Raw genomic sequence first — 23,276 nt, forward strand, 5'->3', positions numbered from 1 at the left:
AGCCAGGGAGTCAAGAACAGAAGTGGAATCCTACCTGGAGTGAATGGAAAGTGACTGAAGTAACAAAGCTGTGCCCAGAGACACACAGTACACACCCCTAGGATGTGAATGTCCCCACATCCTATGCCCAGGCAGCAGTAGAGCAAACATGCATTTGATAGTACAGATGTAAACCTGAATAAAGGAAACACGGTTTGGGATTTCAAACTTGAAGAAGGGGACTGAGTTCTATAAAATTCTTAGAAACACATGGACAAAATCAAGTTATTTTGTTTTAACCACAAGTATTTATTGATGGATCAAAGAATACAATTTTAATGGAACAGTAAGGCACAACCGTGGATTCAAACAGTTTGCTATACAGCCAAAAGGAGGAAAAAGCCATAAACTTAGGAACTTTAAATATGCAAGTCAAGGAGCCTCTGAAGTACCTCTCTAACAGACCAGTGTCAGCAAATTCTTCCCTTTTATACATTTCCTATAATACATCACTTGATCACAAAGTTAGACCGATACTTCATTAAGAATTTCTCAGTCATTTATACTTGAGTCATCCAGCCTGGCCACTCCTGTTTCCCACCCTTCCCAATCCCTATGCAGCATTTCTGTTTTTAAGCAATTCCCTTCTTGGATAGCCTTCCAAAGCAAGGAAACAAGCAAGCAAGCAATCAATGAGTCAGAGAAAATCAGCCAAGGGCAGATATATAGACATAAAGACTCATAAACAGATGTTAGGATGACAACAGCCTGATTCAGACAGGACGATACCAAGCTGGATAGGCAGAGAAGTTGCTCTGGCTCATGCAAAAGCCTGTAATGCCACTTCAGGTCGTGCCACTGGTGCCAGACTCCTTGTTTCCAAGATATTAGTGATTTACAAGAGGAGCTAGGAAGTCAACGTAACCAGGGAGCTAATAATAATACATTCAGTGCTTTGGACCTCTTTTAGGAGCCGACTATGGCTTCCAGCATTAATATTTGCCAACGGTAAAATTCAGAGAGAATTTTGTGCAAAACATCAAGACACTGAAGATAACCTTTAAATCTCTTGGACTGGGATGAATTAGGCACTTCCATTACACTAATCTTCCAGTTTGGAAATGTGAATTAAAAACATTCCAGGGCACATAACACTGAGGCATAAACCATGCTGCAGAAGTGGGGACATACCAGGCTTTTAGAATGCCCAGGCTCCTTGTTCAAAAAGCCATGAGAAAGGCCCCAAGCATATTGGCAGAGCAGCCATTCTGGTGGTGATGATGCCCCCAAACTAAACAAACCTGCAGGCATATGGCTATTTTCTGAAGAGTCAACACTGTACTAACATGAGTAGCCACGTAGGTGTGTATATTGATAATCAGAGGCCAGAGGTAGAGCGACCTGGGCAAGCCACCTAGCACACTTGGCTCTACACCTCTCACCAAGGCCACTACCTTTCAAGAAGAACATCCCCAACCAACGGCCCTTTGATGACAGAGCAGAGTGCAGGGGACCAGAGATGATCATTTTTCTGAGAGAAATGTTGGTTATGGAAAACCTCCTGGAGAGGCAACATCCCAGAGACCCATTTAAGAATGAAGATAGACAAAAACTGCCAGACCACTGCACTATCCTGCCAAGTGAGAAATACATTTAACAGGCATAGTTTAGGGTGCCAAGTAGAACACAGGGACTGAAGCTTAAAGAAAAGCAGGGAGATTGAAAGACAAAGTGAATGATCTGTTGGGTGAGAGAGAGGTAGAAAGCGAGGGATGAAAAAAGATATAAAAAAAAGATGAAGGAACATGCCAAAGCCTGGCTGGAGGGAAGGCAGCACGGTTTCATCTACATCCAGTGAAAGAGCTTTGCTGGTTGGTTCTTGGCAGGAGTCCCTCTCTCACTTTCTCAGACTGGATGGACATGTGGCATTCAGCAGCAAACCAGGGGAGATGGTATTTAGAAATGGAGATAACTGGCGAATGATACTGAACAGAAATAGACGGGTGTACCATTCTGTAATGCCCTGTTTATACACCAAAGGCAGGTTTGTGTTGACAGACCGTATTTGGGGTTCTCATGCAACAGCAGTAGTACTTGGGGAGAAGGTGGAATGATGGGGTGGAGGTGGGGCTGGTGGTGAGGAGGACTCTCAAGTTCCAGTTCTTAAATACTCAAAAGCAAGAACAGTTTGGTCTCAGTCCTTTAGTGAAGAAATCGGATGCTCATTTTCTGTTCTACGTCCACCTTCTCCAAAACCTGGAAAGAACAAAACAAAACAAAACCCAATTACAGTTATGCAGGTCAAAAGAGGTGATACTGTCCCAAGTTCTTATCTGAATGTTTTTCTCCCTCCCTCCTGTACAACAATTTTAAAGCTTTTCAACATTTTCAAACCAAGAGGTGACTGACTGACCTTAACAAACTCTGTAAAAGAGATGGCGCTGTCCCCATCCTGATCAGCCTCCTGGATGGTCCTGTCTGCAATGCTGCCCAGCTGCTCATCTGAGATATTTACTCCGACCATCATACGTAGCACCTGCAAGACCAAGAGCCAGGAATTACAGGAGACTTGGGGGTCAGGGGAACTCTTTTATGAAGATTAAAGGAAAATTCACTCCCACCCTCTTTTCCTTTGATGTCCTTAAATACAACGGCCAGAAAGCTGAAACCCTTGTCTTCTCATCTAGGCCATTCTAGATAAAGATGTGAGCAGAACTCTTTGGCAAGGTCACTGGATAGGAAGGCAAAGTTTCACTGGGGGAGAGTCGTTTGCATTTTGCTCTTCCCGTTCTTCCTGTCTGGAATATAAATATGATGCTTTCGTGGCATAGCAGCCATCTTGCGACTATGAGGTGAAAGTCGTATTGCTATGCATGCCAGAGCAAGAATACAGAAGGCTGATTCTTGGACGTCACTCAGGTACAGCACCAACCCAGATAATCTATCCCAAGATTTCTTATTGCATGAGGCAAACTAGTTCCTTATTGGTTTAAGTCAGTTTGGTGGAGCTTAATAGGAACCCCATTGGAATGTAGTAGTCCTCTTTGAAGCGGTGGATTATATTAAACCAGCTATTTCTCAAGTATAACCAAGTAACATAAAGACCTTTGAAGGCTTAAATACTAAATCCTTCTTTTGAGAAAAATAACAAAAATATTTAAAGGGCTACAGTAAAGAGAATTTGAACACTGTTTCACCAAATTTGTTTCACACATAACCAAGAACCCCCCTCTCCTCAATTCTTTAGGGCATAAATATACTCTGGAAATTGCTACTTTAAGCACAATAAGCAACCGTAGTGATATGAAACGAGGGACAGGGTGCTTTTGTGATGCCTCACATTACTGTAGTCAGCCACCTCTGTCTTCAGAGATAAGAGTTGAGCTTTTCCACAGGAAAGAAAGGCCTTCCAGCCCAGCTGTTCACAAGCCTTCCTTTCCCCCACCTCTTACATCCTTATCCAATCTCATGACACAGACTTTTAAAAAAAGAGCTGAAATATGGATTTGCATCAACACTGGTTATTTCTTTTCACAAACTGATTCTTGAAAATTGGAAGGTGTACGTTTGGGGTACAAATTGTACCCCAAATTGGGGTACATATTGAAGGATTAATAGAAAGAGGCAATCCTGGCAAAAATAATAAATGGACAAGTCATTTGCCATCTTCCCTGATCGTCTGTGGCTGACTAGAAAAATTCATCCTCAAATAGCACCTTCTTCAGATCTGCGTCCAATTATTCCTGAGGTGTTTTATTTTTAGAATTAGAGAACTGCATTGAGCATGTGTGCTCTGTGGGGATAGGAGTGGTGTTGTCTGAGGAATCACTCATACAATCTGTTCAAGAGAACAAGAGGGTCTAGAAGTGGCTTGATCCAGGTCCCAGCGACCAGTGGCCCATGTAGTCGTCCAGGCCTCTGTGCCCAGTCAGCTATCCACAGTGCCACTGAGGGCTGTAGTTGGAAGTTCATTAGCAAACAGGGCTTTCATTATTCCCACTTGGTTAATATCTGCTAAGGTTTGTTGTATATTCCTTTCATCAGTGTAAGAAAGCTCCCTTCTATCTGTTTTTATGTCTTTTTTTTTTTTAATTTAATATGTAAAGGTTCATAAATTTGCATGTCATCCATGCAGGGGCCGTGCTAATTAATCTTCTCTGTATCATTCCAATTTTAGTATATGTGCTGCCAAAACGAGCACTTTCTATGACTTCTTAAAAAATCATGAATGAGGGTGCCTGGCTGGCTCAGTCAGTTGAGCATCTGACTCTCCATTTCAACTCTTGATTTAGGATAGGGTCATGACCCCAGGGTTGTGGGATGGAGTCCTGCACTAGGCTCTGCACTGAGGGTGGAGCCAGCTTGGGATTCTTTCTCTCTCCCTCTGCCCCTCTCCCCTGTTTGCTCTCTCTCTAAAATTAAAAAAAAAAAAAAAAAAAAAGGGGAGGGGATGCCTGGGTATCTCAGTCAGTTAAATGTCTGACTCTTGATTTTGGGCTCAGGTCATGATCTCACAGTTTGTGAGATCAAGCCCCGCAATGGGCTCTGTGCTGACAGCATGGAGCCTGCTTGGAATTCCCCACCCCCCTCTTCCTCCCTCCCTCCCTCCCTCCCTCCCTCCCATGTGTGCGTGCTCTCTCTCTTTCAAAATAAATAAATAAATAAACGTTAAAATTTAAAAAAAGGATTTAGGGGTGCCTGGGTGGCTCAGTTGGTTAACTGTCCGACTTCAGCTTAGGCCATGATCTCACAGTTCATAAGTTTGAGCTCCATGTTGGGCTCTGTGCTGACAGCTTAAGCCTGGAGACTGCTTCAGATTCTGTGTCTCCCTTTCTCTTTGCCCCTCCCTGGCTCACGCTCTGTCTCTCTCCCTCTCAAAAATAAATAAATTTAAAAAAAAATTAAAAAAAATCATGAATGGATGATGAATTTTGTCAAATGCTTTTATTCTGTGGAAAAGACCGATTTTTCTTCTTTAATCTGTTAATATGGCAAAGTATATTAATTTTCTAATTAAAAAAATGTTTTTTAATGTTTATTTTTGAAAGAGAGAGAAAAAGAGACAGAGAGTGAGCAGGGGAGGGGCAGAGAGAGAGGGAGACACAGAATCTGAAGCAGGCTCCAGGCTCTGATCTCTCAGCACAGAGCCCAATGTGGGGCCCGAACTCACAAACTGAGAGATAATGACCTGAGCCAAAGTCAGATGTTTAACAGACTGAGACACCCAGGCACCCCTTTTAATTTTCTAATTTTAAACTAACTTTGAATTCCTGATATAGACCCACCTTGGCCAGAATCCAGTATCCTTTTTATACACTGCTGGATTTAATCTGTCAATATTTTGTTTAGGATTTTTACATCTATGTGAATGAAAGGGATTGTGCTGTAACTTTCTTTTCTTTTTTTAAAGTTTGTTTATTTATTTTGAGAGAGAAACAGTGAGAGAGAGGGAGGGAAGGGCAGAGAGAGACAGAGAACAAGAGAATCCCAAGCAGGCTCTGCCCTGTCAGCACAGAGCCTGACATGGGTCTTCAACTCCTGAACCATGAGATCGTGACCTGAGCTGAAATCGAGAGTCAGATACTCAACTGACTGAGCCACTCAGGTATCCCTGTAATTTTCTTATGCAGTCTTTATAAGGTTTTCACATCAAAGTTATGCTAGCCTCATAAAATGAGTAGAGCAACTATCTTTATTGCAGTATAATTGGTATACAATAAACTATACATATTTAAAACGTGCAATCTGTTAAGTTTTGACATATGTAGACACACATAAAACCATCACCACGATCAAGATAATGAACATATCTGTCATCTCCAAGAGTTCAACCAGGACTTTTTATAAAAATCATACTAGAAAACAACCACTCAGTCTTCCCTTAGGATAAACTCACCACAAACTTTTAAATATCCACTGAATGAATAGTTAAGAATTGCATATCACCAAATATTTTGGACATGGAAGTATCCAGGAAGATGAAATTTGTTTTCTTCTCACTTTGGTAACATGTTCATATCCTCTTCCTGCTAGGGTAAAACTAGTTCTCTGTCATCTCGACAGCTCATGAACACATTTGTCCTCAAGTCAGTTTGGTCCTGAGGAACACTCTGGTGGCACTGACTGGCATTCTGGCCATATGATCTCCCCACTCCCTGCCTCTGGCTTTTTAAAAATCCTAATAATAGAAAATAAATCAACCCACCACTCCAAAAAATCTTTCTGGCAGCCAGATCTGGGCCACAGGATGAAAACATTCAACTATAGAGCAACTGCCTCTGCCTTTTCTCCTCAGAACTCAGAAGCCCATATATAGCAATTTTAAATAAACTCTTCTCACTGAAGAACGATATCCCCAACTCAAAAGCAAAGAACGTTAACATTGACCTGCAGACTGTTTTGAATTTTGTGCTCAGACATAGAAATATAGAAATACCTTGGGTTGGTCCTTAATTTGGCCTGAGTAATCTTCAGCTTAGAAGACTTCTCAGGACACTGATTGAGTTCAGATTTACTTCAGGGTGAGTGGAAACCACTTTACTTTTTAGGTGTATCTAGAAATAGAGAAATCTCCTCATGGAAATTCCTGAATGTGTTAGCCTCCTAGGGTCCTCCAGATTCGTAAGTATTAAAGAAAAGAGAAAAGGAGAACTTTCTCCCCTCTAACTGTGTATTTAAGGAAGGTGGGGAGGGGAAGAGGAGGGCAATGCTAAGAGGATGAAATGCTAGTAGTCACTGCTAGTGCAAAGACAGGGAATTGTCTTCAGAAGCAAAGACAGTGAGCAGGTGGCTCAGCGTACACCGGCCCAGCAATAGCTCCTTGACTGTTATGTCAAGGCCAAGGACAGACGAGACAGCAGCATTTACCCAAGTGTCATCAGAATTATCTGGATGTCAATAAGCTGATGTGACAATAACTGAACTATCTGACTTAGACCATCTCGCATAGTTTAGCTCTGCTGGTCAGCACCCAAAAGACATTTAGTTAGCTTTTATATAGCAGAGACATCTGTCTTTGAGAACTCAATGAGCCATTTCAAGTTTCCCCAGGTCATCTGGTTCTGACTTATAGTTAGGACAGGATTCTGCACCAGCAGGTGGCAAATAAATGCTTACTGAAAGAAAACAATTCCTGCCCAAAAGAGTAAGCAGGCAGAGGCCCCAACAGTTGTTCGCATGCATGGCAGCTCTCCCACCTACCTGTAATAGCTCATCACGGGAAATCTTGTCATCTTTATCCAAATCATATAGTCGAAAAGCAACTGGTAGGGAAAAACAAAAAGTTACTGGAAATTCAGTAGTGTTTTGCCCCTTCTCAAGGAAGTAAATATGTAAAGGACGCTAGACAGAAATTTGACAACAAATAGTTTTTTAAGAGCAGTGGACATTACTTCCAGACTTTTAAAGACATAACACTTAAGAAACTGAAATGCATCTCATAATTGATGGCATCCTAGCCTTGATAAAATATGTCCCTTCTTCAGGCAAATCAGAGAACTTAATAATAAAAAGAAACAATTGCGTGTCCTTTATCTTACCTTAGAATGTTTAAAAAACAAACAAGCCCATTAGTAGTTCTATACATGAGGTCATCTCACAAAACCCATCTCACAAAACCCATGCACCGCTCACAGGGTGCCAGCCTTAGGTGCCACGCAGGCAAAGAAGCGGACTACACAAAACAGTGCTCTGGGAAAACGGCCACTTTGGGAAATTTGTGCCAAATTTCAAGTCACTGTCTTCCATGTTGGAGCCCTGAAAATAAAGAACTTCAGCTGCAAATAAAAATGCTGAGAATCTGATGGTCTCCTGGCCTTACCATGTTTCTCTCCCGTTAATAATAAATACATTTTCTGGAAACTAGGATATGTAAGAGACAATTCATGTTGCTGAAGAGCTACCACTGCATGATTTTACTGGCACTATGAAAAATCACAATGAGGAGGTGACTGCCTTGTAATTATAGCTGAACGGAGTGCGGTTTTGAGGCTTGGATTTGCTTACAGTACGCCACTAACATTTTTTGTTTTGGGTAGGGTGCTGTGAATACTAAAAAGCCAAAATCCACTTCTCTAATTATTAAGATACAGATTTAGGTCTTGTCCTCAGCAGCTCATGAGCTAGTAGAGGAGAGCAACACACACTACTCACTTCACTACATTTGCAGTGTTATCATACATATGAAATGCTGGGGAACAAAACGTATGGCACGTATGCCTTTCTGGTTCAGTAACATTTGAACATAGTCTTGAAAGACAGACAAATCTGATGACAGATGGCATTCTAGGCAGAGCTCACACTAGGTACAAAGGCATGAGAACCCGGATGAGTATCTACAAATTTAAACATCACCCCTCCTCCACTCCTTACCCCTACTGCTGCCAAAAGGAGAGTCCACTAAACGTTAAAAAATTTTAGAAAAATCTAACCTGCTTGTTATAAGGTACATATTAGAATTCTAGAGGAGAGGGGCGCCTGGCTGGCTCAGTTGGGAGAGCATGCGACTCTTGACCTCAGGATTGTGAGTTCGAACCCCACATTGGGTGTGGACATAACTGAAATAAATAAACGTTTAAAAAATTCTAGAGGGGGAAATAACTGGGAAAGACTTTCTCTGATGTGTTTTCTTTTAATTTGGTTAGTTGATTAACTATCTTTACCAAATTTGAGAATTTATATGCTTAGGAGGTTACTATTTTTTTTAATTAAAAAAAATTGTTTTACTGCTTATTTAATTTTTTTTTGAGAGAGAGAGAAAGAGAGGGACTAAGTGCGAGCAGGGGAGGGGGAGAGAGACAGGGAGACACAGAATCTGAAGCAGGCTCTAGGGCACAGAGCCCAACGTGGGGCCCGAACTCGTGAACCACGACATCATGACCTGAGCCAAAGTTGGCCACCCAAGTGACTGAGCCACCAAGGCGCCCCATGGAGGTTTTGATTCCAAAGGAAAGGAGACAAAGATCATTAGTATTCCTAAAGGAATATCTGTTTAAAATATTCCCCAAAGTGAAAACACAGACACACACATACCCCCCGTACATGCTGTCAAGTTTCTAAAATACATCAAATGTGTTACCTATTAAGCAATCTTCAGGATGATTTCAGAAGGGAAATCTATATATAACCCATATATAGTTATGCTATATAACCCATAAATAACTTTCTGAATTTTTTTAAACAACATTTTTTTTGTTTCTTTTTTAAAACAACCATTTATTTTCATTTTTTAAAAAGTAATCTCCATGCCCAATGTGGGACTCCAACTCATGACCTTGAGATCAAGAGTCGCATGTTCTACTGACTGAGCCAGCCAGAATTTTTTAATCAGGTACCTCTTATAAACACACCTCTTTCGGGACACCTGGGTGGCTCAGTCGGTTGAGCATCCAGCTTTGGCTCAGGTCATGATCTCATGGTTTGTGAGTTTGAGCCTGGCATCGGGCTCACTGCTGTCAGCACAGAACTGGCTTCAGATCCCGTCTCTCCCTCTCTCTGCTCCCTTCCTGCTCGCGCTCTCTCTCCCTCTCTCAAAGATAAGTAAACATTAAAAAAAAAAAAAAAAAAACAACCCACCCCTTTCTGCCAAGGTATTTACAGAAGCTAGAACTGTTAATTCTTAAAACCTAGCTGCCAAGGACTAAAGGTTTCTATCCCCCCAGTCCCGACCAAAATTCCTATGTTAGAACCCTCAATCCCCAATGTGATGCTACTAGGAGGTGGGGCCTTTGGGAGGTAATTAGGGTTAGATCAAATCATGAGGGCGGGGCCCTTGTGATGGAATTAATGCACTTATAAAAGGAGGAGACAGGAAATCTCTCCTTCTGTCTGTCTCCACCTCTTTCCCCATGTGAGAATAGGGCAAGAAAAAGGGAGCCCAGTCTGGGTGAATCAGGACACTCGCCAAAGAACCTGACTATGCTGGCCCCCTGTTCTCAGACTTCTAGTCTCCAGAAATGTGAGAAATGTCTGTTTAAGCCACCCAGTCCATGGTATTCTATTACAGCAGCCTGAGCAGACTAAGACATCAGGTAAATTCAGAGATTACCTGATAGGACCTTTCAGGAAAAAAATGCAGCAATAGTAGTTATTTCTTAACTGACTTGGATTCCAATCAGGCAGTTCTGGCCCTGAACCAGCAAACACATTTTTCCCAAGATAACAAATGATCAAATGCGCAAATGACCGAGCGTTTTTGTTAACAATGCCCTATTTTCTCTTCTCATCTCTCCCTCTCTTTCTCAATTAAGTAGGCTTCATGCCCAGTGCAGAGCCCAACACAAGGCCTGAACTCACGACCCTGAGATCAAGACCCAGGACGCTTAACTGACTGAGTCACCCAGGCACCCTTCCTCTTGTCATCTCTCTTTCATCTCCCTATTCTTGGTCCTGTGATTTGGACTCCCCTAATCTTGAGCTGTCCATGGCTTTAATCTAGTTCCATGGCTTTAAATGCTTTCTAGCGCTCATGATTCCCAAATGTGCAACTTCAGCTTTGACCTCTCCTCTGAGCTCCTGACATGGATGTCAAAGCAATATGGTGGGGGGGCGCCTGGGTGGCGCAGTCGGTTGAGCGTCCGACTTCAGCCAGGTCACGATCTCACGGTCCGTGAGTTCGAGCCCCGCGTCAGGCTCTGGGCTGATGGCTCGGAGCCTGGAGCCTGTTTCCGATTCTGTGTCTCCCTCTCTCTCTGTCCCTCCCCCGTTCATGCTCTGTCTCTCTCTGTCCCAAAAATAAATAAACGTTGAAAAAAAAAAAAAAATTAAAAAAAAAAGCAATATGGTGGGGTGCCTGGGTGGCTCAGTTAGTTAAGCATCAGAGTCTTTTTTTTTTTTTTTTTATTTTTGGGACAGAGAGAGACAGAGCACGAACGGGGGAGGGGCAGAGAGAGAGGGAGACACAGAATCGGAAGCAGGCTCCAGGCTCCGAGCCATCAGCCCAGAGCCTGACGCGGGGCTCGAACTCACGGACCGCGAGATCGTGACCTGGCTGAAGTCGGACGCTTAACCGACTGCACCACCCAGGCGCCCCTAAGCATCAGAGTCTTGATTGCAGCTCATGATCTCACCATTCTTGAGTTCAAGCCCCATGTCAGGCTCTTTGCTGACAGGGGAGAGCCTGCTTGGGATTCTCTTTGTCCCTCTCTCACTTCTCAAAATAAATAAATAAATTTAAAAACGACACTTTAAACAGTGCTGGGCACATAGTAGGAGCTCAATAAATGTCACCTCCCTACCATTACCTCTCTGCCTTCCTTTCTCACCACTCACTTCTTTCTTGGGACAGCTGCTTTGTTCTCTGAACAGATCAAGTACTCATGGACCCTACTTGTTCCCTGTGCCTAGAGCTCTCTTCTGTTCTCTGCATGGCTGGTTCATTTTTAGCTCAGAGAGGCTTTCACTCACCACTCCTTGTATGCAGTGACATTCCCTATCACTTTCTCATCTCACCTTATTCATTTCCTTTACAGAACCTGCCACAGTCATAAAGTCGTAAGATTTATTTCTTCGTCTGTCTTTTCCCATATATAGTCTGACTCCCTTATGAGATCATAAGCTCTATGAAAGCAAAGACCTTATCTGATTTATGCATCATTGTACCAAAGACCTAAATTAGTACCTGGCAAACAGCACTTGCTCCAATATTTGCTTAATGAAAAAATCAAATGAATGATTTTAGTCAAATCTTTACTTTTTAATCATTGATTCTTCTTTCTTTCTTTTTCTTTCTTTTCTTTCTTTTCTTTCTTTCTTTCTTTCTTTCTTTCTTTCTTTCTTTCTTTCTTTCTATGTTTATTTTTGTGAGAGATACAGACAGATCATGAGTGGGAGAGGGGCAGACAGAGGGAGACAAAGAATCTGAAGCAGGCTCCAGGCTCTGAGCTGTCAGCACAGAGCCTGATGTGGGGCTCGAACCTATGAACCATGAGATTATGACCTGAGCTGAAGTCATGTGACTTAATCGACTGAGCCACCCAGGTGCCCAATTCTTCTTTTTTTTAAAAAAAGGCTTTGGTAAAATATACATAAAATTTACTATTTTGACCCTTTTACAATGTACAGTTAAGTACATTCACATTGTTGTGTGACCATCACCACTATCCACTCCAGAATTTTTTCATCTTCCTCATGAAACTCTGATCCATTAAACAATAACTTTCCATTTCCTTCTATCCTTAGCTTGACAACTTTTTCTCTATGACTGTGGGCTACTCTAGGAGCCTCACCTAAGAAGAATCAAACAATATTTATCCTTTTGTCTGACTTTTTTTTTTTTAAGCATAAGTAGATTCATCCAAGTAGCGTGTGGCAGAATCTCCTTTTTTGAGGTCAAATAATGTTCCACTGTATGTATACAATGCATTTTGTGTACCCTTTCATCTGTTGGTGAACATTTGGGTTGCTTCTACCTTTTAGCTATTGCGAATATGCTGTTCACTATTTCTTCTTGGCCACTTTCCCTAATTCCACTTTACCAATACTCCTATCATCCAAATGAAATAGCTTCACGCAGACAACTTACTTCCCTTCCCACCTCATTCATTATGAAATCACTAGGAGGCCGGGGTGGCTCAGTCGGTTGAGCATCCAACTTCGGCTCAGGTCATGATCTCACGGTTCCATGAGCTTGAGCCCCGCGTAAGGCTCACTGCTTTAAGCACAGAGCCTGCTTTGGATCCTCTGTGCCCCTTCCCCGCTCATACTGTCTCTCTCAAAAATAAATAAAGCGTTTAAAAAAAGAAATAATAAAAATTAAAAACTGAAATCTTTTAAGAAGACAATTAGAACATCAACAGGGAAGTTTATAAACCTCTCCCCTACCTACCACACCCTGGACCACCACAAGGTGGGGTGCACCTTTCATGTAGGACATTACAACCTCACTGATCTGAAGAGGAGATAGAGCAATTAGTAACCGTTCCCAAGAGACAGAGCAGTAGTACTATGTGTGCTTAGGTATAGTTCAGCCTTGGGGGTTTCCCTTGACATTCTTTCACTGCAGCATAAGAAAGAAATAAGACAAAGTGTGCTCTCAGAGCTCCTGTTCTGTGTAAAAGATGGATCGTAATCAAACTTGGTTCCAGAAACTCATATTTTAAACTAATACACCCCCTATGGAAGGGAAATGTGTCTTAGTGGCAAATATATCGCTAGATATACAATGTTAAGTTGCTCTCAGTCTACACCAGGAAGCGCCATCTTGCTGCTTTCATAGCTCTGTGGGAAATTCAGAGAAAACCAATATATAAACATAAGTAGATATCCAGGACTTTCCTATAGGTTTGGTTTCATCGATCTAATTACATGAATGTAATCTCAACAGATAGGCTGCAACAGAATTCTTTTTTTTTTTTTTTTTTAAATAGGCTCCACGCCCAGTGTGGATCCCAACGCAGGGCTTGAACTCATGACCCTGAGATCAAGACCTGAACTGAGATCAAGAGTCGGACACTTAACCGACTGAGCCACCCAGGTGCCCCAGATTGCAAAAGAATTCAATTGGTTTTCAGCTTCCTGTAAAAGTTGGTTTGAAAGCCAAGATTAAAGTAATGGTAAAAACTATGGATAACTTGCACAGCACTTTGCTATTATTCTATCTCATCCTAAAGTTTGCCATTTCTGTGGCATTCAGATCTTCCTCCTTCCTAACAGACTCTCATCTACAGCTGTCTGTCTCATTTCCGTCAGATGTGAACAGGGAAACACATAGCCTAGTTGTTGAAAGCCATCATATGACCATGAGGAGCCATGCCTTTGGATGAAGCAGATCCTAAGGATGGCAAAGTAGAGCAATAGAAAAAACACAATAAACTCTGACACTTGCCTGACTTGTAAAGTGAGATAATACATTTAACTTATTGTCCAATCCAGATGAGTCAGCTAAAGGTATCCTAACTGATACACCAAATAACTTCCAAATCTGTTTGGAATATTTTCTTTGGGGTCAGTGTGAACTAATGTACTTAGACCACAGCAATTTATAAAGGAAATAAACTACAAAGAAAGGACTCTATAGATGTGTTGCATAAAATATCTGGATCAAGCTATGGGAATCCAAAGCTAATGAACTGCAGTTTTTTTCTCTTCTTACTATTATCTGCTTGCTGAGTAAAAGGTCTATAATGCAGAAATTTTACCACAAGGGGTTCAATTTGCTTTACGTACTTGTTTATCTGTTTCTTCTATTGTGGTAAAATACACATAGAATTTACCATCTTAACATTTTTACATGTACAGTTCAGTGGCATTAAATACATTCACATTGTATAATCATCACAACCATCCATCCCTGTAACTCTCTTCATCTTGTAAAACTGAAACCCTATACCTTTATTATTTTTTTTTAATGTTTATTTCTTTTTGAGAGAGAGCGAGAGCACATGCAGGGGAGGAGCAGAGAGAGGGAGACAGAGGATCTGAACTGGGCTCTACACTGACAGCAGAGAGCCTGATGCAGGGTTCAAACTCATGAACCATGAGATCATGACCTGAACCGAAGTAGGACACTTAACCAACTGAGCCACCCAGGCACCCCCCGTATACCTTTAAATAATAACTCCCCACTCTCCCTTCCCCCTATCCCTTGCAACCACCATTATATTTTCTGTCTTTAAGATTTTGACTACCTCTAAGTCCTCATAGAAGTAGAATCATACAGCATCTTTTTGTGAGTGGCATTATGCCTCAAGTGGTATAATGTTGTAGAATATTTCAATTTTCTTCATTTTCCAGGCTGAATAATATTCCCATGTATTTATATAGCCCATTTTTGCCTACCCATTCATTCTTGGACGGACACTTGAGTTGTTTTCTCATTTTAGCTATTGTGAATAATGCTAAGAACATGACTGCCTGTACAACTATCTCTCCAAGATCTTGCCTTCAATTCTTTTGGATATATACCTGGAAGTGGAAGTGCTAAATCATATGGTAATTCTATTTTTAATTTTTTGAGGAACCACCATACTGTTTTCCACAGTGGCTACACCACTGCCAACAGTGGACAAGGGTTACATTCCTGCCAACAGTGGACAAGGGTTCCAATTCCTCTGTATCCTTGTCAACACTTGTTATTTTCTGTTTTTATTTGTTTTTTGATAGTACCCATCCTAACGGGTATAAGATAGTATCTCATTATAGTTTTTGTTTGCATTTCTCTAATAATTAGTGATGTTGAACATCAACATCATGTGTTCGTGGGCCATCTACAAAGCCTGATGTGAAGCTCAAAGTCACGAACCGTGAGATCATGACCTGAGCCAAAACCAAGAGTCAGACACTTAAGTTGAGCCAGCCAGGTGCCCCCAATTTCTCTAATTTTTTAAATGTTTATTTATTTGTTTTGAGAGACAGAGAGTCAAGCAGGAAGGGGCAGACAGAGAGAGCGAGACACAGAATCCAAAGCAGGCTCCAGGCTCTGAGCTGTCAGTACAGAGCCTGGTGAGGAGCTCGAACCCACGGACTGCAAGATCATGGCCTGAGCCGAAATCCAACACCCAACTGACTGAGCCACCCAGGTGCCCCAGATATAGCCCTTAAAACATTCATTCTATGAGATTTAGCCCAACATTTTTCAGGTTATCAGTATCTCTTCTGGCTCTGATTCTGTGGTGTCTTGTATTCACTATGCCTACAAGTTTACAGTCAACCAGAAACTTGATACATTTTCTTATTTCAGATTCAATAAAAGTCACTGATGAAAAGAACAACAAAAAGCAAAAAGAGCCCTGCAGCAGACCATCGGGAACCTCTTTCAGGTCTGACACACATTCATACCTTTTGGGTATTCTAACCTACTGCTCCATTGTATACAACAAAATACTGACAAAGACTTTATTAAGTGTTTTTCTAAAATCTATTTTACATTAACAAATGCCATGAAAGAAATACACAAAGAGAAACATGTGGAATGTGTTTCTCTATTGCTTTCACCAATGTACTGTTGGCTGTTTTTCTTTTTTTTCTTACTTATTTTAGAGTAGAGACTCACAGGAAGTTACAAAAAAAAAATACATAGGAAGGTCCCATATACTTTTCACCAGCGTTCCCTGATGTTTAATATCTTGCGTTAACTATAACATACCATCAGAATCAAGAAATCGACAGTGGTACAATCCACAGAGCTCACTCAGATTTCACTGTGTGTGTAGTTCTGTGCAATTTTATCCACCTATGTAGTTTTGTGTAACCATCACCACAGTCAAGATACAGAGCTGTCTGAAACAGATTCACAAATACAGAGACAAAATAGTAGTTGCCAGAAGGGAGGTGGGTGAGAAGATGAGCAACAGGTGAAAGGGATCAAAAAGTACAAACTTCTAGTTATAAGTCACAGGGATGTAAAGTACAGCACAGGGAAAATGATCAGTAATAATTGTAATAACTTTGTATGGTGACAGATGGTAACCACACTTATTGTGGTGAGCATTTCATAATGTATGCCATGCATACATATGACATTATGCATTTGACATAAATGTCAAATCACTATGTGGTACACCTGAAACTAATATACTGTATGTCAACTATACTTCAATAATAATAAAAAAGATAGACAGCTGTAATGTTACACAGCCTCTAATGTTATACCCTGTTATTTAACATATAATACAGAAGCACATAAGCTTACATATTTGACTTTATGCATTCAAAACTATTCTGAGATAGCGTCAGTAGGATTCACCAGACTGCCAAAGGAATTCATGACTTGAAAAAAGTATAGCCCATGCTAGAGAGGGAATTCAGGTAAAAGGTTTGTGTTAGGTCCGATGACCTTTAAAGTCTCCTCTAATCCTGGATTAGAAAAGCAAGCATAGTTTCGTGGAGCACAGAATGTCTCTTAACTGTCTTCTCCTTAACCAACTCACTTGATTCATGGATGCTCCCCTTCCCTCTGCAAACTGTCCGAATAGATGGGGTGGCTCACTGCATACTCGTAGCTAATGGGCAACACCTGAGTGTCTACTCCACCAGCTGAAATGGATGGTCACCAAGAGTCAGATGTATCCACTGCCCTAAAACTGTGCTATGTGTACTTAATTTAATAAAACTATATAATAAATACAAAGTGAAATATGTACGTGGAAACAAAGTTATTGTTTTTACGAAAATTAGATTACTTCTGAAAGGCTCAAAATTAAGTTACTGAAAAAAAAACAACTGCTGCTAAGCTAAGTGTGGCAGAACAACTGTAAAAGATTAAGGAAAAAATGTAAACACCAGAAAGATTCTATTTGCGGAGTGCTTTACAAGTATCTTTAAATTCTCTTTCCACTTGAAAGAAACTGCAACCAGAAACCCCAGACTATACATTATGGATGTGCTTTATACAAAAACATCACATGATTCCCATCTGCAGACTTTTATGAAAACAAAACAAAAAGTCTTAGTCCTTCATCAAAAGATTGGGCAGTGAATGCGTTTTCAAATATTTTAAGGTAAAATAAAATGTTAAATCATGTATACTCTTCTATGATTCCATGCCATAGCTGGCTTTTTCAATTATTGATCAAGTCCTGGTCTGACCACATTGAATAAGAAATTTTCTATTATGCTAATGCCAGAATCAGGCAAACATGTACTAAATATATGCTGAAACTTAAAAAGAAATTGTTTTTTGATGTTTATTTATTTTTTTTATTAAAATTTTTTTTTTCAACGTTTTTTATTTATTTTTAGGACAGAGAGAGACAGAGCATGAACGGGGGAGGGGCAGAGAGAGAGGGAGACACACAGAATTGGAAACAGGCTCCAGGCTCCGAGCCATCAGCCCAGAGCCTGACGCGGGGCTCGAACTCACAGACTGCGAGATCGTGACCTGGCTGAAGTCGGACGCTTAACCGACTGCGCCACCCAGGCGCCCCAATGTTTATTTATTTTTGAAGTAGAGAGAGACAGAGTGTGAGCAGGAGAGAGGCAGAAAGAGAGGGAAAGACAGAATCCGAAGCAGGCTCCAGGCTCTGAGCTGTCAGCAGAGCCATGAGATCATGACCTGAGCCGAAGTTGGACACTTAACCGAATGAGCCACCCAAGCACCCCTATGCTGAAATTCTTAAAACGTTAAGACATAGGCTTTGTCTCAAGTAGTATTTAGTCTTGAAAGGAGAAATGGGAATTCACTAACAAACATAAAGTATTCCATAAATTTGAGAACAACTCATTAGAGTTCTATTTTCTTCTATACTGTTTTGTTTGTACTTAAGTTTTCTGCTCTTCAGTAAGGTACCCGATATTGTGGTAAAGAAGAATAGTATTTTGCTATTTTAGTTCAAAAATCTTTCCTGTCCTATATAACAAAATTTATTTCAGTGCTTCTGAAACTCTTTACCAAGACAGGAGTGAAGTTATAGTCCTATAGCCAGGGAGATCTGAGGATGTAGCCCAAAGGCCATAAATTAAAAGTTTCAGTTTCAATTACCCATGTTTCATTTTTCTTTTCTTTTTTTTTCTTCTTAAGCAATCTCTATGCCCAACATGGGGCTGGAACTCATGACTCTAATATCAAGAGTCACACATCTACTGACTGAACCAGCCAGGTGCTCTGCATCTTTCAAATGTATGTCAACTTGGCATTATATTCTATGATTTATCTATATTTATTTCAATATTAAAAAGCCTTTTATTTTACTATAAATCAATAAAATCCAATATAAACCTGAAGGGCCCCATTTATTCTGTGGCTTCAAAGACCTCTCTGTATACCACTGTACACTCTTGCAAGAAAAGCTTGGGCTCATCAATGCAATACAATTTCAATTTCAACTTACGTTGAATGTAAAGAGAAATTCAATTTCAATTTCTGGAGAACTGTTGTAAGGGATTGGGCAATACCATACATGAGCCAACAAGGGCAGAGGGAAATATAACAAGTGTCCAAGGAAAGGAGGCAAGAGGCATGGGGATAAAAGTTAAATCTTGCACTAAGACAGCTGTCTACCCCTACTCCTACCCCAGTAGCAACCAAATTCTAAGATAGGCTGAGGACTGCCATTTTTCCTTACAGGTGGGGCTGGGTTTTATTCACTGTTGTTGCTCTAGCACTTACACACTGTCTGGCACATGGTAAGCATTCTATGAATTTTAAGGATAATATCAGCAGCTAACTCTTACTGCCGGGCACTATTTGAAGTACCTGACATATTACAATTCATTTTATCATTACGACATCCCTATGTGAAATCCCGTAACATCCCATTTTACAGAAGAGGAAACCAAAGCCCAAAGTTTTTAAGTCATTTGCCCAAAATCACATGGCCAAAAAGGGGTAGAGCTGAGATTCAAACCCAGTCAGTTTAATTTCAGGGTCTGAGCTCTTCATCACTATACTCTTGTAAATGCTTCTTCGATGAATGAATGAGTAAATACATGATTTGTAAGAAATGAAAGCAAATATTTTAAGGCAGAAAACTTTATCTCCTTACAGTGCAGTTTGTTGCTTCGGCTATTGAGTGGTTCTGGTCCATTCACATCTTTGCTCTTTTCATTATCCTCAATGGGTCGAAAATGAGCCAAAGTTCTCATGAATCCACGGAAGTTTACCTGGTCCTCTCTGATTGGGAAATGGAACAAACAGAATACCATGTCAATCGAGGTTAATTCTTTCCTAGGAATTCAATATGCTGGCAACAGTTTTAGCTAGAGTGGCCTTAAAGTCCATTTAACGAGGTCTTTCCCCATATGCGCGATTCTTTAGGATTCATAAAATACCTTTAGTAAGCATCAACCCAACCTTGTGAGATAGGTATTATTTTTCCCACATTATAAATGATTAACCAGACTCAGAGACGTAACCGAATTTAGCAGGGTCAGAGTCACCTACTGATGTTTCTTGTATCTCTTTTCCCAAGGAGGATTTTGAGTAGCACCAAGGCTACACTATCAGGCAAGCCAGGACTTGAACTCACTGCTGTAGTGGGTTTACATTGAGCAGTAAATTAGCCATGTCAACCCAATGACTCCCCAGCCACCTCTCGTGTTTCCCCTGAAATCACATACACCTATACCACATATTTTAAGGTTAAGGCATATTATGGAAAAGCAACTTCTAAAATAAATATTTTGTTATAAAAGCAATAAATACATTTTTGGAAATTTGGGGGGAAAATAGAAGGAAAAATACCACTCCTAGCTCTATCAATCAATTATAATCATTAATGTATTTTCTTCCATTTATTTTTCTATGCATTCTGGATAGTTGTGTACATACTGTATGCATACACAATTTTCTATCCTTTTTTAAACTTTTAAGCATGTCTCCGATCAACATAAACACTTTGAAACATTTTAAATGTCTGCAAAATAATTGTGTTACTTGTCATGATTTTATTACTCCCTCATAACTGGATAGATTTTTTCCCCCATTTCTCATGATTATGTTTGGAATACTCATATATAAAGCTTTTCTGGTACTTACAATTAGAGAAAATTAATCATGCCACAGGCAAATCAGTAACCCTATGAGAAATAACTGTAGGGGTGCCTGAGTCTAAATTATGGTTGAGCGTCCGACTTTGGCTCAGGTCATAATATCGCAGTTCTTGAGTTAAAGTCCTGCACTGGGCTGTCTGCTGTCAGCGTGGAGCCGGCTTCAGATCCTCTGTCCCCCCATGCCCCTCCAGCATGCGTGCTCTCTCTCAAAAATGAATGAACATTGGGCTGCCTGGGTGGCTCAGTCGGTTAAGCGTCCGACTTCGGCTCAGGTCACGATCTCGCGGTCCGTGAGTTCGAGCCCCGCGTCGGGCTCTGTGCTGACTGCTCAGAGCCTGGAGCCTGTTTCAGATTCTGTGTCTCCCTCTCTCTCTGACCCTCCCCCGTTCATGCTCTGTCTCTCTCTGTCTCAAAAATAAATAAACGTTAAAAAATTAAAAAAAAAAAAAAGAATGAACATTTAAAATAAGCTTATAAAAAGAAGAAAGAATTCTAAAACTTGAACGAACAATGTTATTTATTTATTTATATTTTAGAAAGAGAGAGTGTGCACACACAAGCAAGGGAGGGGCAGAGGCAAAGGAAGAGAGAATCTTAACCAGGCTCCATGCTCAGCAGGGAGCCTGATGCAGGGCTGGATCCCATGACCCTGGGATCATGACCTGAGCTGAAATCAACAGTGGGACACATAACCAACTGAGGCATCCCATTGCCCCCAATATTCTTTAATTAAAGGAAAATATCCAATGTGATATGGTTATTTATCTAAGGTAGTCATGGAAAGAATAGGTTGTCTGGTTCCTGTGGCTACCTAAAAGTAAATCCCACTCTTTTCTTGCCCCATTGAATAGTTGTCATACGTCAAGTCTCTCAAGTGCCAGGCAGAAACACGCTGATCAGACTTTCTAAGGATGGAGTTCAAAAGCTAGCTCATGAGCTCAATGTACTCAAAAGAATGACCATTAGTTTTTCAAGTTAGCTATATATTGCTAATGGAGCAGTATCTCATAAAAAAACATAAGATCTGAGTAATCAAGTAATATGGAATAAGATTTGAGTTATATGCCAGAACAAACAGGTTAATGAGTACATATATTATTGACATATGACTCAAAGGTTAAAGGAAACTAAATACTAATGCTCCATTTTCAAATCTCATTAAAAAAAAATTCCACTTGCATAAGAATAGAGAAGAAACAAAAAACCCAGAAACCAAATCTCTGTATCTTATTAAGAGCAAGAAGCAGAAGAGCAGCTTGTTAAGAGCTTAGTGGTGTAGCTCAGTGTGGGCCTCAACTTCCTCATGTGCACCTGCCTACTGTCTCTAGCAGAATGTTGCATAGGATGGCGGCCAATACTGTAGTCACAACAAAGGTGGTTGGGCCTTATAAAACAGCTTCCCAAGAACCGCTTCTTCAAATAATCAATGGTCACCATGGAACTCTGAAAAAAATTGTTGGCAAAATGATTCTACTAGGCTTACTTTTCATTCCAAAATGTTTGGATACAAAGCACAGTTGTGAAAGTTATCTCTGGACAGGGTCAATGTTCGGTATGGACTGAAGAGGAAGTGGAAAAAAATGCAAGAATTCAGCACAAACACCACACCTGAAACAAACAGGGTAGTTTCTCAGGGAGAGAAAAAGGAGAAAATGAAGACAGGCAGGAGATTCTTCATGGTCAACATGAATCTGAAGAGAGCAGGTCTCAGTTTGATTAGATTCATGTCTTCAAATAAACTAGCTGCTAGTCTTTCCCCTCTGTCACTCAAATGTACTAAATGCCCAACTTCACAACTTGCAAATTCCTTTGCTCCCAATTCAGAGTTCTAAAATTTCCTCTCCAGGTATTTTATCTGATAGTATCCTCACTGACACTTAGTCTCATTATTAAGAAACTGGCAACCGCTGAACTTGTTAAAGTCCTTTTGGGTCATACAGATAAGTTACAAGGAACCAGGAAGAAATTGTTAAAGAGATTACTTAAAACAATACATAATAAGCTTTATTCAGAAAAAAGTACCTAATCAGATGGATAAATATTTACCCAGTACTTTGATGGCAGTGTATTAGGTAGTGAAGCATATCAAAAGCCGTTAGACCAACCTAAATCTATTTGACAAACTGTGTATGGTGGAGAGGACCGCATCCTTAGCCAATGTTGTAAAAGAAAAATAAAGGCTGTGAAAATGTTCCACATTAAAGGAGGCCAAAGAGACATGACAACAGACCCAGACTGGATCGTGTATTGGAGTGGGGGTGGGGGGGGAGTGCTATAAAGGATATAAAAATTGGCATATGATTGATCTATTAAGATAAAATAGGCAATGGGAGAAACAGGTGAAGACGATCAAAGGGTACAAACTTCCAGTTATAAGATGAATAAGTTCTGGGGATGTAACGCATAGCATGGTGAGAATAGGTAACAGTATTATATTGTATACTTCAAAGTTGCTAAGAGAATAGATTATAAAAGTTCTCATTACACAAAAACAGTCCCTATGTGAGGTGATAAATAGATGAACTAACCTTATTGTGATAATCATTTTTGAATATATACATATATAAAATCACTGTGCTGTATATCTTAAACTTATTCAATGTTTATATGACAATTATATTTCAAAAAAGCTGGAAAAAAGAATAAAATACATAATATTTTATACTAATATTCCAGCAGCTGATAGGTGCTGTAGGTGTAAATTACACATAAGATTTCAAAGACTTAATATTAAAAAAATATAATGTATTAATTTAAAAATATTGATTATATATTGTATGATAATATTTTAAATATATTGGTTAAATAAAGTATATATTAATGAAGTTAATTTAACTTGTTTATTTTTTACTTTTTTTATGTGGGTACTAGAA

At 40.2% G+C, this 23,276-nt stretch overlaps 1 protein-coding gene and 1 non-coding gene across 2 annotated transcripts in view; both read right to left on the reverse strand.

Annotated features, from left to right (window-relative positions):
• Nucleotides 1-264: 264 nt before the first annotated feature.
• Nucleotides 265-23,276, reverse strand: part of CHP1 (calcineurin like EF-hand protein 1) — a 46,605-nt gene continuing 23,593 nt past the window's right edge. Inside the window, exons 4-7 of the mRNA XM_042942373.1 lie at nt 19,398-19,525; nt 7,180-7,241; nt 2,393-2,515; nt 265-2,235 (exon numbers count right to left, since the gene is read on the reverse strand). Of these exons, the coding sequence (XP_042798307.1) occupies nt 2,182-2,235; nt 2,393-2,515; nt 7,180-7,241; nt 19,398-19,525 (367 nt within the window). The 3' untranslated portion in view covers nt 265-2,181. The remainder of the gene's footprint in view (nt 2,236-2,392; nt 2,516-7,179; nt 7,242-19,397; nt 19,526-23,276) is intronic.
• Nucleotides 4,072-4,180, reverse strand: LOC122223296. Its single transcript, XR_006204181.1, has one exon. It is a non-coding gene; the product is annotated as a U6 spliceosomal RNA (small nuclear RNA).

This window comes from Panthera leo, chromosome B3 (assembly GCF_018350215.1).
Source record: "Panthera leo isolate Ple1 chromosome B3, P.leo_Ple1_pat1.1, whole genome shotgun sequence".
Taxonomy (NCBI): Eukaryota; Metazoa; Chordata; class Mammalia; order Carnivora; family Felidae; genus Panthera; species Panthera leo.